This window comes from Sander vitreus, chromosome 19 (genome assembly GCF_031162955.1).
Source record: "Sander vitreus isolate 19-12246 chromosome 19, sanVit1, whole genome shotgun sequence".
Classification (NCBI taxonomy): Eukaryota; Metazoa; Chordata; class Actinopteri; order Perciformes; family Percidae; genus Sander; species Sander vitreus.
The window spans coordinates 8,083,768-8,110,407 of record NC_135873.1 but is presented as its reverse complement, the minus strand read 5'-3'; the positions used below and the strand labels follow the sequence as shown (position 1 = coordinate 8,110,407).

The window sequence follows — 26,640 nt, the reverse complement described above, 5'->3', positions numbered from 1 at the left end:
TCTTTGCCATCATTTCTTTTTGGCAGGTCCAGCAGAGGAAGGCAGCATTCAAGCCCAGAAGCTAGGAAATATGCCGCATCTGCAGTATCCTTAGAGTCAAACCATATTCTATTGAGTTATTTTAATAAACTAAAAGAACTACGTGCATGCCAGGTTAACATGCGTAGAAGAATGTGACAGTGAATCACTTTGTTCACCATGTGCCATGCAATACCATGACTATACAAAGGATTCATTATTGACCAGCTGGCTCCCTCCTCTGGCTCATATTGAGAATGATCAGCGTTGCAAAGACCAAAGACATTGCACAACCACGTTTTCAATGCGGAAGCGAGTCCCACCAGGCTGTCAAACGGGCTCCCTCTACTGCTGAAAGGAGGTTAGTGCATACAGGCTTCACTGTGTCCGGTCTAAGTCTGTAGTTTGGGAAGTCATCCGCGTTTTGAATATTTGGAAAATCTACAGTATGTTTGTAACGTTAAAGGATTTCTGCAAAAGGTTTGCATCATATCGGAAGCAGTTGCCTCCGATTTTCTGAACATTTGCGGATTAAAAGTGAAATCTATATACAGACCAATCTGGTAAGTGCTTGTATGCCTACTATACGGTGCCTGTTGAGATTGCTGTCAGGTTAAAGTGACAAATTGTAAGAACCTTAAACACCATAAGATTCATAATTGACATACTGTGTATATGTTGCAGTGTAGTCTACGTACATTAACTCAATTACTGTACTTAAGTAGTGTCTGAGGTATTTGTATTTTGTTCGAGTATTTCCATTTTATGCGTCTTTATACTGTGACTCCATTACAATTTAAAGGGGTAACTATTGCAATGTATACTCTACTAATTACATCATTGCCGATTTAGACTACATGCAAAACATTTTCTCGAACATTTTTTGTTAAATGGATGCCATGATATAAATTTGTTAAAATTTGCCCAACCTCAACCCACTATAGCTGTAAAAATCTACTTTCATGGTCCTCTAATAATATAATAGGAGCCATTTGGTATAATACGTACTTTTGATACGTAAAGTAGCCTATATTTTGCTGGTAACACAACAATTTTACTTGAGTAACATTTTAAATGCAGGACTTTAACATGTTACTTCTGAGTATTTTTACACTTTACTATTGTATTATTACCTTTACAGCATCTGGTTTCTTCTTCCACCTGTAGCCTACTGCAATTTAAACATGTACATTTACTTTAAACTGCGTGTTTGCAAGAACTTGAAAAGCCTTAAAATGTGTGAAATTATGATTTCTAATTTTAAGGCACTAAATGCTTATGATAACAGTTTATTACAGTTCTATTATTTCATGTCTTAACAATATTGCAGTGTTGTATTAGTGAGAATCCCACTGTTGACTTACCTTCTGATGCGTTTAGATTTGCCTACATTTTCTGTTATTTCAGTGATGGAATTGTCCATATTTATTATTCTAATTGATTCAAAGTGGTATTTTAAAGTGTTGGAAAAAGTCAAATCCAAGCCGATGAAACTGGCAGTACCCTGATAACATTAGGCCTTGCAGTTGATGGTTTTGGCAGTTGGTATAATTAGGTATCATTTTTTGTTCCTGCCTCAGCAGTTCATATAGATGTATATAGCATGTGCTTTCCTTCCAGAGACATTCATTCCTGGAAGGGGTGAGGATTCATGTATCTAGGGGGAGCTCTTGTCTGTTGATGTCAGAGCCTGACAGTGTTTCAGGGGTTGGTGGGGAGTTAGGGAAGGGGGAGCTTTGTAGCACAATAAAGTAGGCGAACACGGAGGCAGGGTGAGACAGACAGGCAGATGCAAAGCATGATGGGAGGAGCAGACAATTTATTTTTTCAATCTGATTTACAATCACAAAGCCTAAACTAACTGCAGTGAGTCAGTGAGCCACTGTACCTGAATCCTCCAAAAAATGGTAAACACATACTGTTTGTGTGCATGGACAACTTTCTCCAAAAACTAACAAAGGCAACATGGCCTGGAGGCAGTGATGCTGATGCTGTTGTTTGAAGACATCCCTGCTGACCATGAAATGGAGATTTTTATAGGCCTCAGTAAAGTTTGTGAATCAGATTCTGGGAAGTTATTGCTGTAAAAATAACCAATCCTAGTCTACACTATCAGCCCACATATATGAACCATCAAAAAAATTGACAAAAAACTGGTAGGAAATGCTAGTCATTGCGTTTGTGTGTAGTTTTTGCATGCAAAATAAGAGTGAATCGCCTGTTATATAAATGAAAAAGTCTTCATTTCTACTCAAATTATGCACCAGGATGTTGTTTTGTAATAAAAATGGGTGACGCAGAGTCGGAGGCATGCTCTCTCTGAGAGCCCATTGGAACAGGCCGGCCCATTTCTGTCCACAAGAGAATGTCCTGTTCTTTGGGTGTTTGTTTTGGCTGATGTCAGCCCCTGCCAAGCGTCTTCATCTTTCCTTTATCCTTCCTTTTATCATCCACACACCCTTTCAGACCTTCCAAATTCTCCTCCACTCTCTTTTACACAGGATTCCTTTTAGGCAGTTAATTTGTAGAGAACAGACTGATGCAGGAATGTTAAGTCAGCTAGTATTTGAGTTTTGCAGGAGATCTATGTTTTGTTAAGGTTCTTTCAGCCTCTTCCTGGAACTATCTGGGTGCTAAATTAATTGCTCTTGATCCTACCTCGCGTTGCAATCGGCTTAGTGCTAATCTGGGGTTCTCACAGTGCAGCCAAGTCTCGTCCAGGCAATGCTGCTGCACTGAGCTGTCCACTGCTCTCTTCTCCCAAGGTTTTGACCTCTGGCACTGTCTCTCGTGCTCCCCTTTTGCCATACAACATATTTTTTCACTATCATTCTTCTCTCATTCACTGAGCTTTTTTTTCTCATTGTGAATCAAGTCCACCCTTGTAGTCACATGATTGCTTTTTCTCCCTCCTTTATTGTCTGAACCTACCACTTGCGCTCAAACCTTCGTATTTTCCCTGACTCCCTCTTCAACTCTCTCATCTTCCCTCCCTTGCTGCATTTCTTTCACCCTTCTCTCTTGCACACTAAGCCTCAGAGATGGCCACATGCTGCCTGCAGTGGCTCTGTCCTGGTCGTACCACTCGCCCTGCCTCTTTTCTCACTTTTTTGTGTTTAGTTTCTCTGCTGTACTGCTGTTTTGTTCCCCTGGCATGCTGCCATTGCCTCTGACCATCTGCCTCACTTTCTATTCCCCCCTTTTCCTTTTTCTTTTCTTCTGCTGTCACTGAAATTATTAGTGATTTTATTATTTTATTTGTGATCACAGGATAAGTATACCTCATGGCTCAAACCCCTTAGTATCTTTCTTTTTCTTTCTCATTGCAAGACATTCTCAGCTCCCCGTTTTTCTGGGAGGTTCTGATTGAAGTGTCTGCGTGCTATTTAAAGAGGTGTGCAGAAAAGCAGAGTTGTTTACAGTGTCCTCAAAATACAGGCTGTCTAGAAACAGGAAGTACCATCTCCCCGAAGCGCAGCAGCACACAGCGTCAGCCAACATGCAGCCACTTCCTCCTCATGGCTGAACAGAGGCTCCAGCAAAACAACCCTCACGCTTATCAGAGAATTATGCACCCCTCCCCTCCGCTGCCCGTCCTCCTGAATGGCGCACATACACAGCAGGCTTTTCACCCCTCCACCATGTCCTATCTCGCTTTCTCCCATTCTCTTATGCCAATGGCCCCCCCCTCCCCTCCCTCCGACTGTCTCTCTTTGCCAGTACAGCATGCCTGAGTAGCTGCCTGGAGATGAAGGAGCTAATTAATTTGATTTAGCCGTCCTCTCTCTCTGGCAGTGGAAAAACCAGCCATCCGCCCCTCCCCCCACACCATATCAGGCACCCCTCCCAGATGATTTTCCACCTATCCTTTCCAGTCTCCTTTCGTAACGTCCACACTCCGAACCCTCTCATCCTCTTTCTCCTTTGCTTTTTTCTTTACTGTTATACAACCGTATTTTGCCAGCGGTTTATTGCGTATTAAATTGATTTTAAATTGCTTGCCAACTGTAACTCTTGTGTGGCCTACACCCTATCTTTTTTTTTCCTTTTTTTTAGCATTGTATCTCTTGTGTGGAACCAGGGACAGTTTGTGTGACTCAGCAGTGTTTCTCCACTCACACAAACTTGCTCAATGCGCCTGAAGCCGGCCTGTCAGGCTACGCACGATGAAACCCCACGTCTGTCATCTGATACTCTGATGGATCCGCCCATTGAGTTATATTAGTAAAGTCCAGCACAACTACAGTATATAACTGTCTGACATCACTTGTCAGCATAACTCTTTGAATCCTTCCGGTGCTTTAATCCTGTACAGTATATAGACATACTCTCATCTTTGCAGCATGCAGGTTGTGGACGTCTGCTTAGGATAGTCTCTCTGGGATTTGTGTGTTTTAGTCCTGCAGTGTTGTCTTGCAGTGTTGAACTCGCTAACTCCTCCACTGAAACTTAAAAAGTTGAAAATGCCTGAACATTTTGTAGCTGTAACACTCAGCTGCTGAAGAAATGCAGTGTTTGTTAAGCTGCAGCGCTTTATGCGAAAGGTCACAGAGGAAAGATTTTTCTCTTCTATTTTCATGTGATCATAGGAAAATAAGTTCTTGAACTTGACATAATGGACCTATTTTCTTGTAGTCACAAAATATTTTTTGTGATACCAGCCGTTTTTGTTATTTTGTGACAGTGGTTCACAACCTTTTTGGCTTGTGACCCCTTAAATTGAAGCAGTGTCTATTTGCGACTCCGTCACCGGTTGCATAAGTCTACTGGTCGTTGTAACTAGTTCAACAAAAGAGTCAATTCTTTCCTTGTTTTATTTGAATACTTTTAGTGTTGCTGTATAATTATCCAGCCATTCACAAGAGCAACGATTGAGGTAATTCTATGACTAATTATAACTTTGTTTTACTACATTCCAGTGCTTTACATCATCTCACAGGGGCAGAACTCTAATATTTGAATTTTGTATTACACTTTACTGGCCTGGTTGAAATCCTCTTCATCACTCGGGCCAAGTTGAAGCACGGTTGCCTCAAAATCTCTTATAACATTTTATTAGATGGGTTTTCTACACCCCTTTGTGCGTCAGGAAAAGATTTTGACACATTACTGGGAAGTAAAAGCTGGGATTCTCTCAGAAAAATATACTCGCACCCTACCTCTCCTCCACGCAGTTGCTAGTAGCCAAGGAGGACACGGAGGATTAATAAAACATAATGGACTCTTCAGAAGAGGTCATTCTCTTCACTCGAGCTTCTGCGCGGGAAAGTCAACGGACGACACAATCTTCTGAACACAGCCATACTGAGAAATACAGAGAGAGTTGTGTGGAGCTGATAGTCTTAATTAGCTTTGTAGCAACTCATTTGGCTTGAATGTAACGGACGTTCATTAATATCAAAAAGTTACGTACTAAAGCTTTAACATACATTTTGATAGACAAGTGGGTACACAATATGAATTTTACATTGCTCAACAGATATAGATTATGGGGTATCACTTTTATTTTTGCTGGTCTTGTGAAAACCACGTCTCTGCACTAAGACGTGAAAGAAGTCAAAAATCCCAGCAGAGGAGGGGCATTACTGCTGTAACTCTGTGCTCTAAAATGTGAACTGCAGGGTACTTCAGCCTCTAAAGAATTTCATTATAACTTTTGACATTTAACCTTTTTTTGTGAGTGGACATTCGCTTGTGTATACATCCTACATTTTGATTAATATTCATTTACAACTTTGAATTTTCAGGAAGAGCGATTTGCTTGAAATCATGTCTTCATGTGAGAGCTGTTTATGTATTTTCTGTTCCATACTGTTGAAAGTGCTGCCCTGACATTAGTTTTTGTAAACGGTTTTGTAAAAGTAAGCTCAAAACATGTTTCAGCACGCTCATCTTTCCCTGTCTCAAGGGAGGTTTCATCAAGTTACCCACTGTACCGCCACTGCATCTGTGAGACAATGCTGAGGAAATAAACACCCTTCCATCTGTGTGCGCATGCGACTACAAATGTAAACATTTGTCATTCTTATCTGAACTTGTACTTGCAGAAAATACATGTGCTGTGGTTTCACTCTACCTCACATTTCTGTGTTCAGGCTACACACAGAAATCATCGCTGCGTCGGCCTTGTGCAGCCACTGCTTCCTCTTTAAGAAACCACTGACATTTGAACTCCTCGAGCATTGTTTGACTTCCCACTTTGATCTACGTCCAAGTCAGCTGGAGAGCAGGTTAGTCATTCCTTTTTTGAGATCATTGAGGATGTTTACTAACCCTTGAGCATTCCTCAGGATGTATTCACACACATGTATCGGTAGGAAGCCTGGATTTAAGAAGAAAGTATTGCACACAATCGTCATGCACTGATACTGGTCACATAACTGTTGTCTTTAATACTGTATCTTTTCTGAGCTAACAATGTACAAAATGAAAACCAAGCTAAAGATTTGATACTTGATATGCACCCAAAACAAAGGTTCAGTTGCACTAAAACCAAAGCAGCCGGGGGACAGACGGGGTCAGGGAACTTTAGGAAAGTGGAGACGACTGAGTCAGCTTTTTCAGTGTTTTTTTTATTTTATTATTATTATTATTGTAAGCAAACTAAAAAGCTAAAATCAGAATCAGATATATTGCCAATTACGTTTTCACTTGGAGGAATTTGCCTTGGTGTTTGATGCAACATAGTAAGAGGAAATAAACTATAAAGCAAAGTACTACAACAGACAAGATCATAAATATAGAACAGAATATTATAATTAAAAAATACGTAAAAGACACTGACAAATATGTACAATAAACTTTTAGACTAAGAAAATAAGGATGTATGGTTTTGTGTAGGATGTGCAAAAATGTTGAAAAGAGAATGTGCAAAAGTTCAGAATATATAATACAGTATATGTGCAATGGTCAGGTATATAGTCCAGAATGCATTGTGTTTCCCTTTAAAGCGGCTATAATGAATCTTTTTTTATGATAACAATAGTTAAAATGACTATGTGTAATGTGAAAGGGGTTGGTTACAGTAATTAATTTATAGATAATTATAACCAGACTCTATAAAGCTCTCCATAAAGCACTTTTGACGCTTGAGACTAAAAGGAGAGTGAATATTGGACAGTTGGACATCTAACACACCAGGAAATTTGTTGCCACCGTCTGTACAAAACCTCACAAAAATACATAGATACATAATTGCATTATACACTACAACATGACCACATGAGAGAAATCTGATACATCCCCACACATACCTACACACAAATCGCCTACACACACAACAGTTATTGATGTGTTTTGATTGGTGATGCTATGGCAGAGAGACCAAAATTCCTGCCATAGCGTGCCCGTTCCCAAGCCAGGGATCTGTATCTACGGCGAGACGGAAGCAGTGTGAAGAATGGGTTGAGGGGGTGCCTGGGGTCATGTGCTATGATGTTAGCTCTGCGTGTGATGGCTTTGCTGCTGAGATCTGAGAAGTTGGGGGTGGGGAGGCCAATAGTTTTTGAGGCATTGTGTATGAGTTTGTTCCTGTTGGAGGCAACTCAAAAGGTGGTGATATGTCAGTGTCATGGTCACGACTTGTTTCTGCTGCCCCACTGGGGCAAACAAAAATGTATTGTTGCAGGTTTAAGGCCTAACAAACATGTTGAATGAATCTGCTACCCCATAAAACATTTGCAAAAGATGAAATGTTAAATGCTACTTCATATTAACGTTGTCAACTGTTACTGCCCTTCACAGTCAGCAGAGATGTGTTTTACTTTACCCCCATAGTGTGTACATATGTGTCCTCATGCACATGCTGGTAGACCAGGACAAAAAAAACAATACAAGGACACACTTCAAGACCTTTCTCCCACAGCGCTTCTAGTTAGCACTCCACAGGGTGCCTTTAACTGCACCATTTACGTGTGTGATTTATATGATAATTTTGCTAGTTGTCTTTCTGTTTTATTTAATTATTTCTTTTTAATTATAGTCAATTGTGCTGTTGAAAATAATAATAATTGGACTATATATATATATATATATATATATATATATATAATTAATTTTTTTAATAATATAAAATAATGCATTTTTAGTCTTTTAAAAAAAATTATGTACGCCAGATTGTTGATAAACCCTGCATAAAGGCCCTAGACCGGACTTAATGCTAATCATGAGACTAATGGTAATATATTGAAAGTCTTGGTGAGCTAATGGTTTAAATTTTCCACCAAGATGGCTTCCTTAGATCTTCCATCTTTGTGTATTTGAGTCAGATGTATGTGTCGCTTGGTAGCACAGCATGAAAAGCTATGATCACGTTTGGCCAAACATCCACGAATAGGGACGTCTGGACAACAGGGGTACCTCTGAATACAGAGTTTGTAGCTGGCTGGCTGCAGCCACGGGACAATGCCAGCACACGTGTGGGCCACACACACACACACACACACACACACACACACACACACACACACACACACACACACACACACACAATTGTCTTTGCCAACGGGCAATTTGGTTCACAAACACAGCATTCCTTTCTTTTGCTTTACACACAGACAAATTGTTACTTCTATTTTAATTTTACTGTCCTATCCTGAAGCTACTCACAACTGTTGTCATGTGTCCCATCCACACACATCCTGCATGTTTTGAAAGCGTGCAGGAGTGCATAAGAGAGGACGGGGGGGGAGAAAAAAAAAGTTCGTCCAACTCCAACAGCCAGAGAGGTCACAGGAACAACACCCAATCCCAGAGCGGTTCCCATGGAGACAAGTGTGGCAGCGTACAATGAGGGTAGGAGAGAGTGATGAAAGAGAGGGAGAGAGGGAAAGGGCAGGGAAGAGTAGGAGGAGGGTGGGTTGTTGGTGGGTACTGGGGGGGAGTCAGGGGGTTAGCAGCTCCACTCAAAAGGACAGTGGGAAGTATAATAGTGTTGAAGCATAACGGTGCTAGAACATTCTTCCACCCCTCCTCTCATTTTTCTAGCCTCTTGTTCCAGCTGGTAGAATACCTCCTGATCTAAGGCCGCAGAGTGGCTCATGGTCGATGGAGAGAGAACAGAGATATGTGGAATTTCCACTGACCATGACGTGCGAGGGCGAGAGCGAGAGCAACCAGTACGAAGAGAGTTGTTGTTGTGAGGGCATTTTGCATGGATACGGATTAATCAAAAGGGATGTCCAGTTGCAGGACTTGATTTGTGCAGTGGCGCCTTTGTTTTGGTGAGGGTAGGGCGTTTGTTAGTGCTCAAAAACAATACAGAAGCTTTTCACCAGGAGTCTTAGTTTAGCCACATGTGTGAGACTAAGATTCACACGCTGACCTAAAAGCAGTTAATTGACATGGCCGACATCGTCACTGATATCACTTGAACCCTTTTATCTGAGGGCATGGACAATCGAAGAGTGTCTCTTCCCCAGTTTCTGTCCTTGTATGTCCAACTTTAACCCCCCTTTTCTCTATCAAAGAGGCACTACACTGATTTTACATGTGAAGATTGGTTTACTCGTCATGGGGAGTACTATTCAGCCTGTGAAAACAGTTGGAGTCTGGAGGGAGTTTTCTAAAGTCTGAGGAAAAGTGTTCTAGCTGCCATTTTGATGGCATAATGGCAAAAGGCTTAGGCCGCAAAACACTTGATCCTCAGATCCATTTTACCAAATTTTAAACATGCAAGCTGCGGTTTGCAATGTAATTTTGACACATTTCAAACAGCTTACACTATGCCCATGCATTACTCTGCTATAGCCCTGTAGGACTCACAAATGTATCTGCAATTTGCAGCGACAATAATTTGTGTAATGCAATGTTTCCACTCTTTGCAATATGTGTGTAAGCAGTGACAACAGCAACTTTTCCTGCAACCAAAGGCAACATCATATAGCATCATACTGTGTTGGGCAATTAAATGTGGTAGACAACGGTTTACTTTGCAATTGTCAAGATGGAGATAGAATTATTGTCGTTGTGACAACTTTCCAAAGTTGTCCCATCAGCACTGCCTGTTGCATTGTTTTCACACAGTGCTATTTTGGATCTGAATGCCCTACAAGGTTGTATATTGGGAAGGTGTAGTTTGAAAGATGCAGGTGTTTGCCAGGCAGGGGGAGTCTAGTAAAAGATGCTATTAAGTTGCATCTTGGGAAATGTAGGATCCAGAGTTTTTGGAGCTTGACCCATACGAGAGACTTTAAATCAGGATATATCTGCCTGTGCTGCATCGATTTTGACCATTTTTTTTTAATCTGTCTCTTGTAAGTCCCTAAACTTTATCAACGTGCAGTGCTAAATCGCTGGAGTACCACTTTAATGCCTCCATTTTCTCTCAATTTCACTTGTTTCACAGAGTGCTCCCATCTGCCATTTGACTAGTGCCAGTTTGTCCTCTCTCTGTCTTACTTTCTCTCTGTCTCTCTCGCCCACTCTCCTCTCACTCCCTGTCTGTGTCTGTCCGTCCGTCCTTGTGCCCAGGTTTTTTGAGTTGGCGTGGTTCCTGTTTGTTTTCAGCCATTTTGGGGACTTGCAGTGCTCGTAACAAACTGCTTAAATGGCGTCCTCTTGCTTGCTCTCCCACTCTGTCTCCCTCTGCCTCTCCCTCCCTCTCCCTATCGCTGGGCTTTGTGTATATAAAGTAGTGTGTGTGTGTGTGTGTGGAGAGAGGGAACAACACTTCCAAATAAAAAGAAGATTGGATTCAGTGGGGGGCAGAGGGGGGGAGATTCACTTGCTGGAAAAAAAGAGCAAAAACACTAGGAATCGTGTGTCAGAGGCAAAATGTGGAGTGAGAGAGAAGAGAGAGCTAGAAAGGGGGAGTGAGTGAGAGAGAGCGAGCAAGTTTGAGTGTGAGAATCGCTCCTGCCCTCTGTCTTCACACACTGCTGCCTGTGTGTGTGTGTGTGTGTGTGTGTGTGTGTGTGTGTGTGTGTGTGTGTGTGTGTGTGCGCCGCCTCTCCCTGCGCTCTCTCTCCCTCTCTCTCACACACACACTCAGACGTGCGCATACACAGACCAAGGGAGAGAGAGAGAGAGGGAGAGAGAGGGAGTGTGAGGGGAGAGAACACATCGCAGCAGAGATGCAGCAGGAGGTTTTCCGAGGTACGTTCTCTTGTATGCTTGCCTTCCTGAGAGACAGCCAGAGAGAATAAGAGGAAGAGAGGCTGAATTCTGTTGTTTTTTGCTGCTTGTTTTTCTGCTTCACTCTGCTGCTGTGGCGGCGGTTGCTCCGCGCTTGAAGAGGAGGAAAAGGTTTTTATTTGACAGTGCGTGTGTTGGGCTGTGCATATGTATGCAGTGAGTGTTGGTGGACACGTATTTATGTATGTGTGTGCCTGTGTGCTGGGTCTGTCTGTCTCTGTGTGTGTGTGTGTGTGTGTGTGTGTGTGTGTGTGCGCGCCAGTAACAGGCCTTGTCTCCCTCATCCTCCCCTCTGTTGCTGGCGCACCACGCAGTTCTTTTTCAAGAGCGATGACTCGTTTTGAGATTGTGATGAAACTTTTAATTTATCGGCCTCTTACGTCTCTGTGATTGCCTGTAGACAGGGGGGGCGGTCAGCACACGTCAGTACAGATATGAGCTTTGTTGTTGGGGTCTTAACATGGTGGGCCAGTCTCCCTATCCTGCTCATCAAGTTACTACCAACATCAGGGGAAGTGTTTTGTGGGGAAAACTTGCATGTAGGCGATGGTAAACATCTCTAGTTCCACCGACTGGTTCTGTCTCTTATTTCTGTCATTGGCAGCCCAGTTTGTCCTCCATTTTACCAACCTGTTGTTTAGCTGGAGGTTGTCTCTCGTAGAGCAGCAGAGGGCATATTGATGTCACCAACCCGTTGTTGTTGAAGCCTTACTTTTTCCCCAAAACAACATAGCATCTGCTGCCAACTACTCCACATTCCTGGTTTCCATGGATGCCAAGCCAAGCCCCTGTGCTCAATGTATGGAATATGTGAGCCACACTGCCACAGGGGTAAGGGTCATAGGTCAGACATTAGGAAGTGTAGTTTATCGCTGCTCTGTGGTGTCAGACAGATGATGTTGTCATAAAGGTGGCAGCCTTTTGGTCGTTTGTGTTTGGGCCAGACATCAGATAAATCATGTCTGCTATATTTGTCTTTGGACCTTTTGCTGCCCTGGATATTAAAGTGCTAACGTGCAAGTCTTGCAAATTGCAAGACCGAGTTGGTTGGCTTTGTTTGATTATGCCATTTTTTTAAATGCCACAAACATAAAGGATGTGGACGCATTCAGGAAACTGGTGCAACGCTTCATCTTCTCTAGCCTGCCATAGTTTTACTTGCAGTTTATGGTGACTGTTGTAACATGCCGCTCTGGCTCAGCCTTGCTAATACCTAAATGTTACTTGGTTGTTTGAGACTGAGAACTCCAAAGGGGCTTTCACATCCCCTTCAACAGGGACTGCGTGTGAAATTGAAAATGATTTTGGGACAATTACTTCAAAAAGGTCACTGGTGATGGATACTGCTCTCCAGGGGTACTTTTTTGGCCTTACTGTTTTCGAATACCTCTCATGATTCTGTTGCAGCGAGCATAATTATGGGAATTATGTGCTGGGCTGAGAGCTAACAGAGTGTGGAGAGTATGGCGTTTTAGTCATGGGCGGGTTCGCTGGTGCGTGGAGCGGCATGCGAAAACACCACCATACGACAGTTTACACGTGGGGAGGGGAGAAGAGGGGGCATGCAGTCAGTCATGCTGAGGGGGAACTGAAAGACAAGGAAACCATGAAATGTGAACATAGGCGAGACGTGTTTGAAGTTACCCCTACCTCCCCCGCTCCCACCACCACAAGCACCACTACCACCTCCGCTCAACCACTCCCCAACCCATACCAACTTCCATTTCCCATACCTCCTCCCTCCCTCTATCCCATCTGGCTGGCTCCACCACGCTCTCTTGGCCGGGGGGTTGTGGAGAGTTCAGTAGCTGTTTTCTTGCTAACGATGCCCCCCTACCCACCCACACACACCCTCATGTGCACACATGCACCCTCCTCTTCACAGCCCAACTGTGCTCTGATAGTTGGGCCCCTCTGGCTGCCCCTCACTGGGGAGAGAGCCCAACCAACACCTTCGTCTTCCCACATGCTCCTCGCCGCTGGCTTTCCGGCAAGAACATCGGCTGGAACATCGAGGCCCCCCACATTCTGCCTTGCAGACACGACCCTTAACCCCTCACACACACACACACACACACACACACACACACACACACACACACACACACACACACACACACACACACACACAATGATGGCACATCATTGCTAAAGATATAGTTAAAGGACAATTCTGGTTATTACGATTTGGTTCTTATTTTTATAGTTCTGGCCATCAAGCATATCAGTAAAAATAACATATTACTCATTAAACTAATTTCTTAGATCTGTGAATGCAGTGACATTGCTAAGAAAGAGGAAATATATGCTAATTACAGGCCAACTTCCTGGTTCAGCTTTGACCGGCAATACTTTAGGCACAAGTGTACTCCGTCAGGTTACTGTAGCTTTGTAAGCAAGGTTTCATGTTCAGTAACAGATTATTACCAACATTTCTGGTGTGCTCTCTGTCAGTTTCATGTCAAAATACAGTGGTTTAGATCATCTCTAAACCTTTAGCTCATTTACAACCTGTCACCTGACCAACCCGTTTTCCTTGTCCCATCCAATTATGCCTTTGCGACGTTGTTGTGTTCCCAGAGCTCAGCAACTACTTTGGTGAGCACAATGATGGCCAAAACTATATAAAACTAAAATGGCACTTAGAGAGCGCAGACCTCCGCCAAGGCAAATAATACATTCATACGCTCCACAGATATTCCCATTTCCTGGGTTGGGAATTTCTTCTTCCGACTTCGTTTTCTAAATTCGTGGAAAAAACGTGGACGGTACAAAGAAGATGTGTTGTATTTTATTGCTCAGAGCATTTAAACAACATATTGATAGCTGTTTATAGTATTTCCATGACAAGGAAGAGCAAAGGAAATGGATCATGAGACATTAAATATGATCCAGAACGAATTTTTCGGATCATTCCGACACCACATGAATGCAGCACAAAGGCCCTATCTCACAAAGTTAACAAAAGTGAAAAATAATTTATATATCGGCCTTGTGATTCGTAGTTTTTTCATAATCCTGCTGACAGACAGGCAAACCAACAAACAAACGGACAGACCGAACCAGACCCAAGTTGTAATCAACCAGAATTGTCCTTTAATGGTGGGAGTACAGGGAAAGCAGAGATAACTTGATCATTTCAGCTGTACTCTATTAAAGGAAATTTTAATGAGGCTTCAGTGCAAATGTTAGCTGTTTACATCCGCATTTAAATGTGAAAGTAAATTAAGTGGCACTAAAACAGTATTAAAAATGTAATTTTCTATAATCTGATTTTTAAGCCTCAATTATAAGTACTATTAAGCTTAAAATAGTTTATTTGAGAGCCAAGTTAAGTTTTAGTTTGAACTGCATAAAACACAATACTTCTGGTTAGATTTTTGAGGAATTTCCTTTGAGATGGAAGATGGCAAAAAAAGAAAAGAAAAACAAGCATGGTTATTGAATCCACAGTTATTTGTCTGTCAGCACAAGTACCAGTTTCAATGTGGAATAAACAGATTGCTCAACGGCTGGTTCGAGGCCTTGAGCTGGCAGGCCAGCCAAACTTCTATGCCATCCTGCCTTATATTATGCAAGGCCACTTTAGCAGCGATGTTCCTAGTGACTGATTGAACATTTAAACTCAGTGGATTCAAAATTAATGGTTTCGTAGGTCATAAAGTCGTTCATATTTTTCAGATGCTAATGACAAAGTATCTCGGATTCAAATAGTGAAACGTATGCTGTTTTGAATTGGTCCCAAACTTCAAGCAGACAATATGTTAGGATTATTGAGCCAAACAGCACTTTTCATTTCCCCAAAGTTAATTGGTTTCAAAAGTTAAACTGCGCTAAGAAAGGGAGACTAACCTTCAAGTATTTGCTTTTTTTTCTGATGATTTAAAATTAAAAGAACAAAGTTTGCATAGTAAAAAGCCAACAGTGTTTACTTCACATTTATCATTTGATATGGAATACAAATTGAATCAATGCATAGCTAAAAGTAGGCCTCAGTTCCCTCTGCCTGTCAGTAGTCGCTATAGGAAAGCCATTGCGTGTGGTATAATGTGTTTTATGTTTATGTGAGTCTAGTTAGTAATTTGTCCTTTACCAGCTGAGAATCTGCTCGTGCTATGAGGTTTTGTAGTGCCACAAGCGTAAATAGACAAACACTTCATCGGCTGACCAACATGTTTGCGCAGAACATCCTGTTGCAGAGAGGTGTGGGAAAAGCGTTGCTGTTTATTTTGAATTTGCCTTAGGGTCCTTGCCAAATTCATGGTCACATTTGTCTGTGTACTTGTTTGTGAGTTGTACATAAGGATGTATGTGTGTTTATGTGTGTATCCACTCATCTGCACTGTGTTTTTCTGCATGTCCCATGCGCTTGTGTACACATTTCTGTGCGTACGAGTGGATCCAGTACATTTAAAGCGCGTTAAAAGCTGCATGTCACAGTCAGATGGTGTGTCGTGCAGACTCTGCTTGTGCAGCGGCTGTGTGCGTCACAGAGAGATAAAGAAAAGAGCGAGGGGGCGTCATACGCATTTTCCTGTCCGCGGTGCAAGCATCAGATGAGATGGTGACATTTTTAGCCTTAGCACTGTCTCTCAGTGTGTCCGCCCACTTGTAGCAGACTGGCGCTTGCCATAAGGGATTTCCTGCACAACGTCAACGCTCGGCAAATGTGAGTGACAATGAAGGCCTGTTTCAATACAATATGTGACAGGCCTGGTAAGACAAGATTGTGCATCCTTGTTTTTAGACATACATCTTGAATAGGCATAAACTGGTTTGTTGTGCCCGTACAAGAAAAGGCCACTGCTTGCACTAAGTACGTCATTAATAGCCACTTCTTTTTTCCTTTTGTTGACTATACTTCATTCCACCTGTCCCCTTAGTCTCTGATCCATGTTGCACTCAGATTCATCTTTTGGTTTTGAATGTCATTTATAAGTGTGCCTATCCATGTCCAACTACTTTGTTTATGCCTGTCTGTCTTGCCTGTGGGCATGTATGAGTGTATGTAAAGTGCTGTGTACACATGCATAATTGTTTGTGTGAGTGCATGTTCGTGGTTATATGTTTGTATGTGCTGCTTGCTTTTGTGTGTGTGAGTGTTTGCCTGGGCTCCTGTCTGTCTGACAGTGCAGTGTGTCTGACTGTTCCTGTTTCAAAACCCCCCTCCCTCCTCTTCCTCTCTCCTTCTCTCTGTCTCTTGCTCTCTTTCTAACCCTCAGTCTCTTTCTCTCGCTCCCTTTTTCTATCACCCTTTCACTCTCCTTCATCCTCTCTCTCTCTCTCTCTCTCTCTCTCTCTCTCTCTCTCTCTCTCTCTCTCTCTCCCTCTCTCCCTCCTCTTCCCTCTGCAATAACAGTGCTGACCTAGTTTCTGCCTGTTCAGGGCTGCCTGTGGAATTTTACAGCGGCCTGCCTTCCTAGCTGCTTTGCTGCTTGAAAACGCAGGCAGAAAAGCATGACTGGGGAATTTTCTTATCGTTGCATCATTATGGCCTTCTACAGTCTCCGTTCTTCTTTCCAATCTGCAGACCTAAATAAATGGACCCATTTTAAATAAGTAATAACAGCAAATTGCCTATCACGCGAGAATCTGCAGCTATCTTATGTATGGAGAATTTCGAGCCAGACGGCATCCACCATCATGGCAGTCGAATTAGAATGGAAATGAGAATAGCCCGTCGCTCATCTTCTACAGCTTAGCTGACATTGTACCGGATGCAGAGGGCGGAAAACACCCCTTCTCTGTCCACATGCATGCAATCTCCCTCCCTTCTCCTCTTCCCCTTTTTCCTTCCCTCCCGTCCTTGCCTTCACAAATAAATGGTTAGAGTCATGCCGGGCAAACACTAGCCACTGCCAGGAATGGCTAACAAGGCTCATGCTCAAATAGCAAGAGAGTGGGACTATTTGCGTTTGGGCCATGGATCTAAGTCAACACTCTATTCTGAGGGAATCTTGATTAAATCTGAACGCCTTCCAATTAGGCATAGGGAATGTTGTGTCACAGCCGAGAGAGATGGATCTCTGGAATGCCTTTATGAAGGCTTGGTTGTGGCACGCTGAAATCTAAACCAGCACTGCCGCAGATTCATTCCTTCCCCCTACCCTCTCCCTCCTTTCACTCACCATTCCTGGCTAAGTTGTTGGAGTTCAGCATTGCTGGGGCATTTAGTTTTCTTTTCCGTTTCTAAAAACTGTTCCACGGGCATCATGACTGCTACTGCAAAAGCTTTGGGTGTAATGGTTATTCTTTTAAAATTTACGCCTGGTACATTTATCCTAGGATGTTTATAATGCTAATACATATTTTCTGATTTCTCTTTCAGATTTCGGGGGCTGGTCATGGTGTCCGGTGAGAAGGTGTGGGACCCCCTCCACGCGGGCCTTATTCAGTCACGTCTGAGTGAACAACACCTGGCTCCCCTCTGCAACATCACACACAGTGCAATTAAGGACGCCACGTGCCACCAGGGTCAACGGTTGTCACCTTTGTCTTCCCCGCCACTGTCATTAGTGGCTGTGAAAACCCTTCACCCAGATCAGGCCTCCTCACCGCTACACCTGCCTGTTCATTTCTGCGGCTCGTGCAAGATCGAAGGGCTACACAAACCAGTCCGCTGTCTTGGAGTGGCCTCTCAGCCTGAAGAAGAGGAGGAGGAAGGGGAAGCTGACCAGTTGGACATGAAGGCAAAAAGGCATGGAGGCCGGGGAGAGGCCATGATGGAGGACAGGCTGGAGGACATGGCTGATGGACCTAAAAATGCAAAAATCACCCTAAGCTTCCCACTTAGCGCCGCCCCCCTCCCAGCCTCCCTGACATCTCCAAACCACTGTCGTAGCTCCTCCTCATCCTCCCCTTCCCCTCACCGACGGTGGCCATCCTCCAAGAGCTCAGACGAGGGGTCGCTGTGGAAACTGGATGCTACCATGGACGTAAAACACAGATCTTTTAAGCCCCCGAGACATGACAGCTCTCCGTCCTCTTCACCTTCCTCCTCCTCATCTCCCATGACTGTTCATGCACTTAGTAGGAAGGATATAAAATCTCCCCCTCCTCTGAAGTGCTCCAAACTCAATCCAGAGACTCAGTTTCACAGGTCGCCCCCAAGATCTTCCAGCAGTTCTTCAGGTGGCTGTTATGGTGGCGATGGATGGGAGGAGAGGCACAGGGTGACCAATGGTACAGCCTCACCCTCTCAAACCGCCCAGATCCTCTTCAGTCTGGGCACCTCAGCCTATCAGAGAGGTGGGGATGCAGAGAGGAGAGAGAAAATAACAGGAAGACCAGCTGGGAAAGTGGGAAACCCTCATGGACCAAGTCTTCACCCACCCACCCTACACCTCCCTCCCCCCTTACCCCCACCTCCTCCTCCCCCATCTGAGGGTCTTACCGCACCCCCTCACTCATCCTCATATCCCCCTACCGACAGCCTGAAGCCTGAGCTGATTTGTGGGGTGTGCCATCGGCTTTTCAGCTCAGCCTCCTCCCTGACCGTCCACATGCGGCTGCATCGTGGCAGCCGCGCCCTCAGTTGCCGCTATTGTGGCAAAGTCTTCATCCACAGCAAGAGACTGCAATCCCATGAGGCCTCCTGCAGGGTGCCAGGCCTACCATCCAACAGCCTGGGCCCTCCTTCTCTCACTGTGCAGCCAAAGGAGGAGCCACTGGAGGAGGGTGAGGTGAGAGTGGAGGGGGGAGTGATTGTGGGACAATCAGACATGAGTAAGGTGCGGCCAGGGAAGAAAGCACGGAGCCTCCTGGCACGTATCCAAGGTGATGATGCAGCAGCCGCAGAGCTACTGGCGGGTGATGAGCACCATTTTGTGAAGGTGGTAGATGGCAATGTCATTTACTTCTGCTCTGTGTGTGAACGTTCCTACATGACCCTATCCAGCCTGAAGCGTCACTCTAATGTACACTCATGGCGCCGCAAATACCCGTGCCATTTCTGCGACAAAGTCTTTGCGCTGGCTGAGTACCGCACAAAGCATGAGGTGTGGCACACAGGAGAGCGGCGCTACCAGTGCATCTTCTGCTGGGATGCCTTCGCCACCTACTACAATCTCAAAACACACCAGAAGACCATTCATGGGATTAATCCCAGCCTCATCTCCAGTGAAAAGACAGCTAATGGGGGCTATAAGCAGAAAGCTAACGCCCTCAAGCTCTATCGCCTTCTCCCCATGCGCTCCCAGAAGAGACCCTACAAGACTTACAGTGACAGTTTGCAGAATGGCCTGCTACTGCCACCAACTGATTCGCCTTCCCTCTCCCTGCCTGGCCTGGGCTGTACTCTGGGCCCTGAAGACCTACAAAGCCTCATCAGTGGGGCCCACCCTCAGAGTGTAAAGCCTGACCCAGATGACTTCCCTGATGGCTTCCCTGTTTCTGCGTCTGCTGAGCACGGGGACCTCTCTGCACTAACACCCCTCCCCCAAGCAGACATGCCCCAAGTCAGAAAACAAGAGAGTGAGGCCCTAGAGTTAGAGCAGGGGAGAGCCAGTGGCAGCTTCAAAATGTCTAGTAGTAGCAAAACCAAAACTCCCAGGACTGGTAGAAGCACAGAAACAAGCATGCCTTCTGTGATAACATATGGCCATACAAAACCCTCTGTCATAGTTCATGGAACAGCAGTGTCATCCTCCGTCATTGTGCATAGCAACCAGGTCACCTCTGGAAGTGAAAAAAGCCCAATGAGCAGCCCATCCCCTGAAAACAGCAACAGTCAGACTTCACACAAGGACAGTCCCAGGCCAATCAAAAAGCAAAGAGATGGTGCAGATAACCATAGAAAAAGGTCAAGAGACAGTTCAGATACCACAGAGCAGGGCTCAAGAGGTAGACAGGGTGCAGAGACAGGCAGATTATTTCACAAATCACGCAAATCCCACAGCAAGAGTGACATCCCTAACTCAAAGCAGCTGTCAGCATCTGTAGGGTCACAGGTCAAAGAGGCAGGACCCCTGTGCCAGATTACTGTACGTATTGGTGAGGAAGCCATAGTAAAGCGCAGCATCTCTGAGACAGACCTTAGGAGAGACAAGGGCCTTTCTCCACCTAAAACCAAACGGAGTGAAACATCATCTGTGCGGGAAGCCAAGGAAACACGCCACTCCCACTCTCACCACCATCACCATAAACACCGCCTCCACCGCAGAGTCAGCCTGGAAGAAGAGGGTGAAAAGGAAGGAGGAGATTGTGAGGATGAGTTCAAGAAAAAGAGCTCCAAACCCCTAGATGAAGTGAGGGAGTACTACTTCCGTCGGGAGGTGCGTGACCAGGATAGTGACCATGACACAGAGGATAATTTATGGCGGCCTTACTACTCCTACAAGCCTAAGAGAAAGGCACAAGCACATCTGCAGAGGGTCAAGAGCTGGCAGAGGAAACTGAAGTTCAAGCGCTCCATCCGGTTGAAGAGGAGGACAGAGAGGCTCAAGAACCATGTGAATAAAGAAACAGAGAAATCACAAGATGAGGAAGAGGATGAGAAGATTGAGGAAGCTGAAAAACTGTCAAAAACAGACAGAGATACCAGAGACAAGGGAGAGGGGAAAAATAAAGACTATGTCTCTGTCCCTTTAGAGGAGAAAAACAAAGACGCGGAAGAACAAGTTAAGGAGGCCCATCATGAGGTTTCCACTCCTCCTCTGCACTCTCCAAAGCCTCCTCTGTCTACCTCAGTGCCTCCTATGGGAATAAAGAGGCGGCCTTGGACTAATGGGAATGCAGCAGAATGTGGTACATGTGGCCGCTGGTTCTCAAGCCCCAGGAAGCGAGACAAACACGAGCTGAGCCACCTGCTGGAGTTTGTATGCCTCTTCTGCAGAGCAACTTTCCCTTCAAGGGATAAGTTGGAAGACCACCAGAGAGCCCAGCATCCCAAGCCTACTGAGGCATCCTGTGTACCCCCAAAAGTGGCACTTGGCGAACAAGTTGAAGGGGCAAGGATTAAATCTGTGCCAGAGATTGCAAAGTATGATGAAGAAAAAGGGGGACAATTAGGCTTAGTAGGGAGACATTCTAGTCCAAGTCGCCTAAGCAGAAGAGCATTATCACGACACACCTGTCCACAGTGTCATAAGGTGTGCAAGACATCTTCAGCACTAACTCGCCATATCCGACGCCATGAGTTAAGCAGTTCCCCGGAGAGAGAAAAGGAAGATAAAGACTCAGAGACAAAAACAACAGAGACAGTTGTTAACACTGTTAGTAGAGACCTAGAGACTGAAAAAGACCAGGCTCCCAGTGCTCTCTCTGTTTCTGTTATCAGCTATTCAACACCCGACCCACCCAGCAGTGGTGACTGTTTGGCATCACAGCAGCATGAGGACCATCTCAGTGAACTGACAGATGAACATCAGATGTCAGAATCCAGTTACAAACCTGAACTGACAGAGCTCACACATCCAGCTCTAGAGAGAGAGCCCTGCCCCGAAATTGCAGACCCTCCATTAGAAAGCCTAGTTAACCTTACACCCACTAAATTCACGCCTGCTGCACCCTCTACTCTCCAGAGTGTGCTAGTCATGAATGGACCTGAATGTCTGGACTACCGCACCCCCAGCAAAAAGAACCTAGACAGCCAGATCCACAGAATACCCAGCCCTGTGCACATCTTGGCATCCACCAACACCTCTCCAAATGTGCCCATGATGTCACAGACCAGAATAACCACTGCTGCTCCTCCTGTTTCCATGACAACAGTTCTCCGCTCTGAGGGGGGATTCATGAAACGGGATGGGGTCATTATGGACAGAGAGAGGCAGGGCGGGAGTGGTATATTTCTACATGCAGGTTATGAGGAACCACCTCGGGTCCAAGATCTCAGAGTTCAATCTATGTCCAGGAGTCCCTCTCCCAACGAAGCACAAGACCTGACCATGTCCTCCATTCTAGCTAGAGAGAGAGAGATAGAGAGGCAAAGAGAGAAAGAGTTGGAGAGACAGAGAGAAAGGGACAGGGACAAAGAAATGGTGAAAGAGAGAGAAAAAGAGGTAGAGAGGGCCCATCAAATGAGTAGAGTTGCACATGCCCCACAGGACCAGATTTCTCTGTTGGTCCCTAAAGAGGAGCCCTTGAGCCCTGTGCCGTCCCCCCAGCATATCCCCACTCAAACCACTATGAATGGATCCTGCTCACATAGGCACACTCCCAAGTCCCCCTGCCGGCCCCCCTCAACTATTGGTCTCCTAGTTCAAGCTAACCGCCAGGTTCACTCTAGTTCACAAGGACTCACACTGCCCACTGGAGCAGCTGGTGGTGGTGACCGCCCCTCTGCCCACGCTCTGCTTCTCCCCCGAGCCCCCCAACCACCTGAGCCGGAGCACCACGATGCGGTTTCTTCCAGAGATTCCCAGCAGGGGGGCGCCACTCCAGTGGGCTACCATGCCCAGAATTATCCCCTACCCCTTATTGTGCCGGACAGCTACCGCCCTGGTAAGAAGCAGGAGGAAAACCTGCTCATGTCCACCTATCCTGCTGGAGCTCTTCCTTTTGGCCCACTGGGAAAAATGATGGTCCCTCATGGCGGGGACCTGGCTAAGCTGCCATTTTATCCAGATCCTTACCATCTTCTCTATGGGCCCCAGCTGCTGGCCTACCCCTATAACCTGGCGGCTCTTCCTGTGGCTCTGAATATGATGGCCCCTGGGGGGGACAAGGTGGAGCCTCTGCCTTTCCTCCCTGCCATCTTCAACTACGCAGCCACTGCTGGGCCCTACATGGGCGCAGCCCCTCACCCCCTTGTGGCAAATCCCAGCCTCTACAGCAGCAGCAGCAGCAGCAGCAGCAAGAAGCAACGAGACAGCAGCAGCAGCAAACCGTAGGACACAGAAGCACTATAAGGAATACATTTCAATGGGGAAGGCCTGGCCTGTTTATGACAGGAGCGGGAGGGGTGCGTGCTCACTGGGTCACTGAGTACACTCGCACAGTACCCCTGCCTCTCTTTTATTCAGTAGTGATCAGAGCTAGGCATTAAATCAGGAGTAGGTTGAAGGAAGGAGAAGGAGCAAAGAAACGGGGAGAGGGGCTGATATTATAGTGACGTATTATTACTCCCCTCTCTTTACTCTTGCGCACCTTTCTCTGTCTCTGCTGTCTTGCTGTAGTGTGTCATAGTTCTAGAGCTTGATTAATCTTCCTCTCTGACTCATTATATTATCTATAAGAATAAGAACTGCTAACAGGGTGTGTGTTGTGTCAAAACTTAGTTCAGTCCGCTTTCCTTTATAGTCACCTTATAACGAGGATAGGCTTGTGTGGGCAAGGATAACGGATGAGACAGAAGAGTCCTTACTCAACACAGATAAAGGTGGAGCGTTCAAATCGAACATTGCATATGTTTGTATGAGAGAATGCAGGCATATCCTGTTGTGAAATTGTCCATGAAAGTTATATATGAGCATGTACATGCACATGTATGTAGGGATTTGTGCATGCAGAGGTGGGCTTAAGCAGGTATTACTGCATGTGTGTGTGTGTGTGTGTGTGTGTGTGTGTGTGTGTGTGTGTGTGTGTGTGTGTGTGTGTGTGTGTGTGTGTGTGTGTGTGTTTGCGAGTGATGGAGTATGTGCGTGAATGGCTAGATCATTCCGTGTCAGACTCGCACAGCATTCCTACTCTAGTTGGAATAGCTGCTGTAGGTCAATATGTAGAAGTGCATTTAGAAGTGATTCCTCATATCCAAATCATTAAGTAGTCAATGCTATGGCTGGATGCGAGTCTATGACAATGGCGGATCATCTGAGCTTCTAATGTCTCAAATTAACCTGGCGACTTTGTGGCCAGATGGCACTGTAGGATCTGTATAGCATTCACCATAGTTTATACCTTATGTGCACAAAATAGAAAAGTAGTGGTCACTTAAAGGGGACACTTGTAGCTGCTTTGGATATGTAGCTGGCCACTGGGTAAGAATTAAAGGCTGGTAGACCATTGCACTTCCGTTTTTCATCTCATTTCCTTCACATAAAAAATTAAAAGAATAAAACCAGTCAGCCTTCATCTTGCGTAGCTTTTTTCTCTTTGATTGGAAGAGGAAAAGGCTCCATTTCCTAAGCCAGGAAGAAGAAAGTGACAGCAAGGAAGGAAAAAGAAAAATGGATTCAGGGTTTTGAGTTATTTCTGGATAGGAAAAGAAATACATTAGCACAAAACTGTTGGACTCTGAGTCAGAAAGCCCCACAGAAATGACTTTGGCGACAAAAGAAAATGTCCTGCTCCCCAACTGAGGGGGGATTGGAAATAGCCTGAACTATATACCCTCCTGCCCTGTGTCATTTACTAAGAGGTAGGAAAAGGCTGAGCTTAGCAGCCAAAGTGGTGGCCGAAACTCCCCAGGTGCCCTCCTGGGGCCTTTTTGTTATGTGTAATGTTATCTCTATATGTTTGTTTTGTTAAACTATGTTGTTGTTTCTGTTGTTTAGCCCTCTTACCAGATGGAAATGGTTTCAGTGAAAAGGGGGAGTAAACTTAAAAATATGAATGTAAATGTAGTCATGAGGTTAATGAAGTACAGCTGCATTAATGGTAGAGTTGGTTTCAGTTCCTTTTTGTTTCTGTTTTGACACAAATAACCTGTTTAAGAACCGTATAACGTCTGGTATGCATATATACAGTAGTCCTAGGATCATGTCAGTAAACTTGGGTTCTGTATCCACAAAGCATGAGCAACACTTGCTTCCTAACCGTTTATATCCTCAGCAAACTGGCATTGTGCGCACAGCGTTTGTTTCTGTTTCCTTTGATATTTTCATCTTCCATATCTCTGTTAATATTTTTTGTCTTCATTATGAACAATTCCACAAAACTAGCTGCCACATTTACATCTCACAGTCACTATTTAGGAGCTGTTTAATTCTCCCTTTTTAAAGCATACACTCGCACACTGCAACTCCTCTGAATGAAGTACATATGTTTCTCTGTGTGTGTGTGTGTGTGTGTGTGTGTGTGTGTGTGTGTGTGTGTGTGTGTGTGTGTGTGTGTGTGTGTGTGTGTGCGCGTGTGTGCGTGTCTGTCTGTCTGTCTGTCTGTCTGTGTACGCGTGCGTGCGTGTGATGGTACTGGGACACCCTAACCCTTCAGACAGGAGTGTTGAAACACATCGTGACCAACTGCAGGGGTGCACAAGCATCCCCTTGGGTGTGGTTACAAGCCTTTTGCGTGTAGGTGTACGTGTTTTGCGTACAAGAGTGACTGCGCGAATATGAATACCAAAATAAATCTGCCTGAGCAGCATATCCCTTGGCAGTATATGAGCCACCTGTTATTTTTTTGTTCTTTGACACTTTTCTGTGGGTTAGTTTCAGTGTAAAAAAGCCTTGCTGTCTCCAATACACTATCTCAAGCCATTCCTGTAGATGGACATGTTTGTGTTTTTGGACCATTTCTTATGCCATAGTTTGCCATCATGGTTATCATACAGACCAAAAGCATGCAAATCGACGTATTGTAGTGACTGGACTGGAATCTGGTGGTAATATAAAACTATTTACTGTATGTTTTAGTTTAAATGAATGTGCCTCTGCTTTGATATTTAAATAATTATCTTTAGTAAGATGTGGATCTGCCAGATTTCAACTGTTAAGGTGCCTTGTTATGGCATAAGAAATTTGAATAGTAAATGAGCATTTTCTTGAGAGATGACAGTATGATTTGGAGATAGATGTCATGGCTTTGTTTGCTATGAAGCTGTTCATAGATGTAGGGGTGTGGCTAAACTGTTTTGGTATCGTGTACATGTCTAGGATAATACTGTGCCATATAGAGCCCACAAAATATGTTAATGTTATTTTTAAAAGATGTTTTAATGTTGCCTGATGACTTTGTCTTTAGATTTGATACAAAGGCTTGTAGCCACAGCTCTCCCAAAGCCTGTAGTCTCCTTTTCCGACATTCTTCCTGTTCTCTCTCTCTCTCTCTCTCTCTCTCTCTCTCTCCCCTTGTTTCCGTCTCCCTTTATTTCTCTTTGCTGCAATCAAACAAAATAAAGTATTAACCTGATGACCCAATGAAATCAACTCTAGTCTGGACTCATGCTTTTTTTTTTGTTATACATTATGTCTCTATTAAGCTTTACAAGTTGATCTAGAGTCCTTAATATGAACCATGTGCTTAAAGTTGGCGGATGCTTTTTTTCACATTGTTTGATCCTCCCTGCAAATTCTCCAGTGAAATGTACATTTAACATTTAGTGCATTGGTGAAAACGCAACAAGTTGTGGTCATCCTTTGCACTTCTTTTAAGCACATGGTCCCTTGGTTGATACTTTAATCACTGTGAATTCAGTTTTAATTTAATACCTTTTCTGTTAATCACTGGTGAATATTTTTTGGTATCTTTGGTAATTCATTCCATGGTGTTTTCTTTTATATGATATTAACCACAGCACACATTTTTGTTTTTTTATTCTAAATATATAAACCCACCCCTTTGTCCTAAAAGTTTGATGCTGACATGTAAAAAAGAGGCTGATTACAGCTT

The 26,640-nt window shown here is 44.5% G+C and overlaps 1 protein-coding gene across 5 annotated transcripts; it reads left to right on the top strand.

Moving 5' to 3' along the window:
• The first annotated feature begins 390 nt into the window (after positions 1-390).
• On the top strand, positions 391-26,173 carry zbtb4 (zinc finger and BTB domain containing 4). 5 transcript variants are annotated; one of them, XM_078275828.1, is made up of 3 exons: positions 391-581; positions 6,114-6,248; positions 17,480-26,173. In XM_078275828.1, the coding sequence occupies exon 3, from the start codon at positions 17,496-17,498 to the stop codon at positions 22,980-22,982; it is 5,487 nt and encodes a 1,828-aa protein (XP_078131954.1). In that variant the 5' UTR covers positions 391-581; positions 6,114-6,248; positions 17,480-17,495; the 3' UTR covers positions 22,983-26,173. The 5 variants fall into 5 exon arrangements, with proteins under 5 accessions (XP_078131954.1, XP_078131955.1, XP_078131952.1 ...); XM_078275826.1 differs by lacking the exon at positions 391-581 and adding an exon at positions 5,998-6,026; XM_078275829.1 differs by lacking the exon at positions 6,114-6,248.
• The last annotated feature ends 467 nt before the right edge of the window (positions 26,174-26,640 follow it).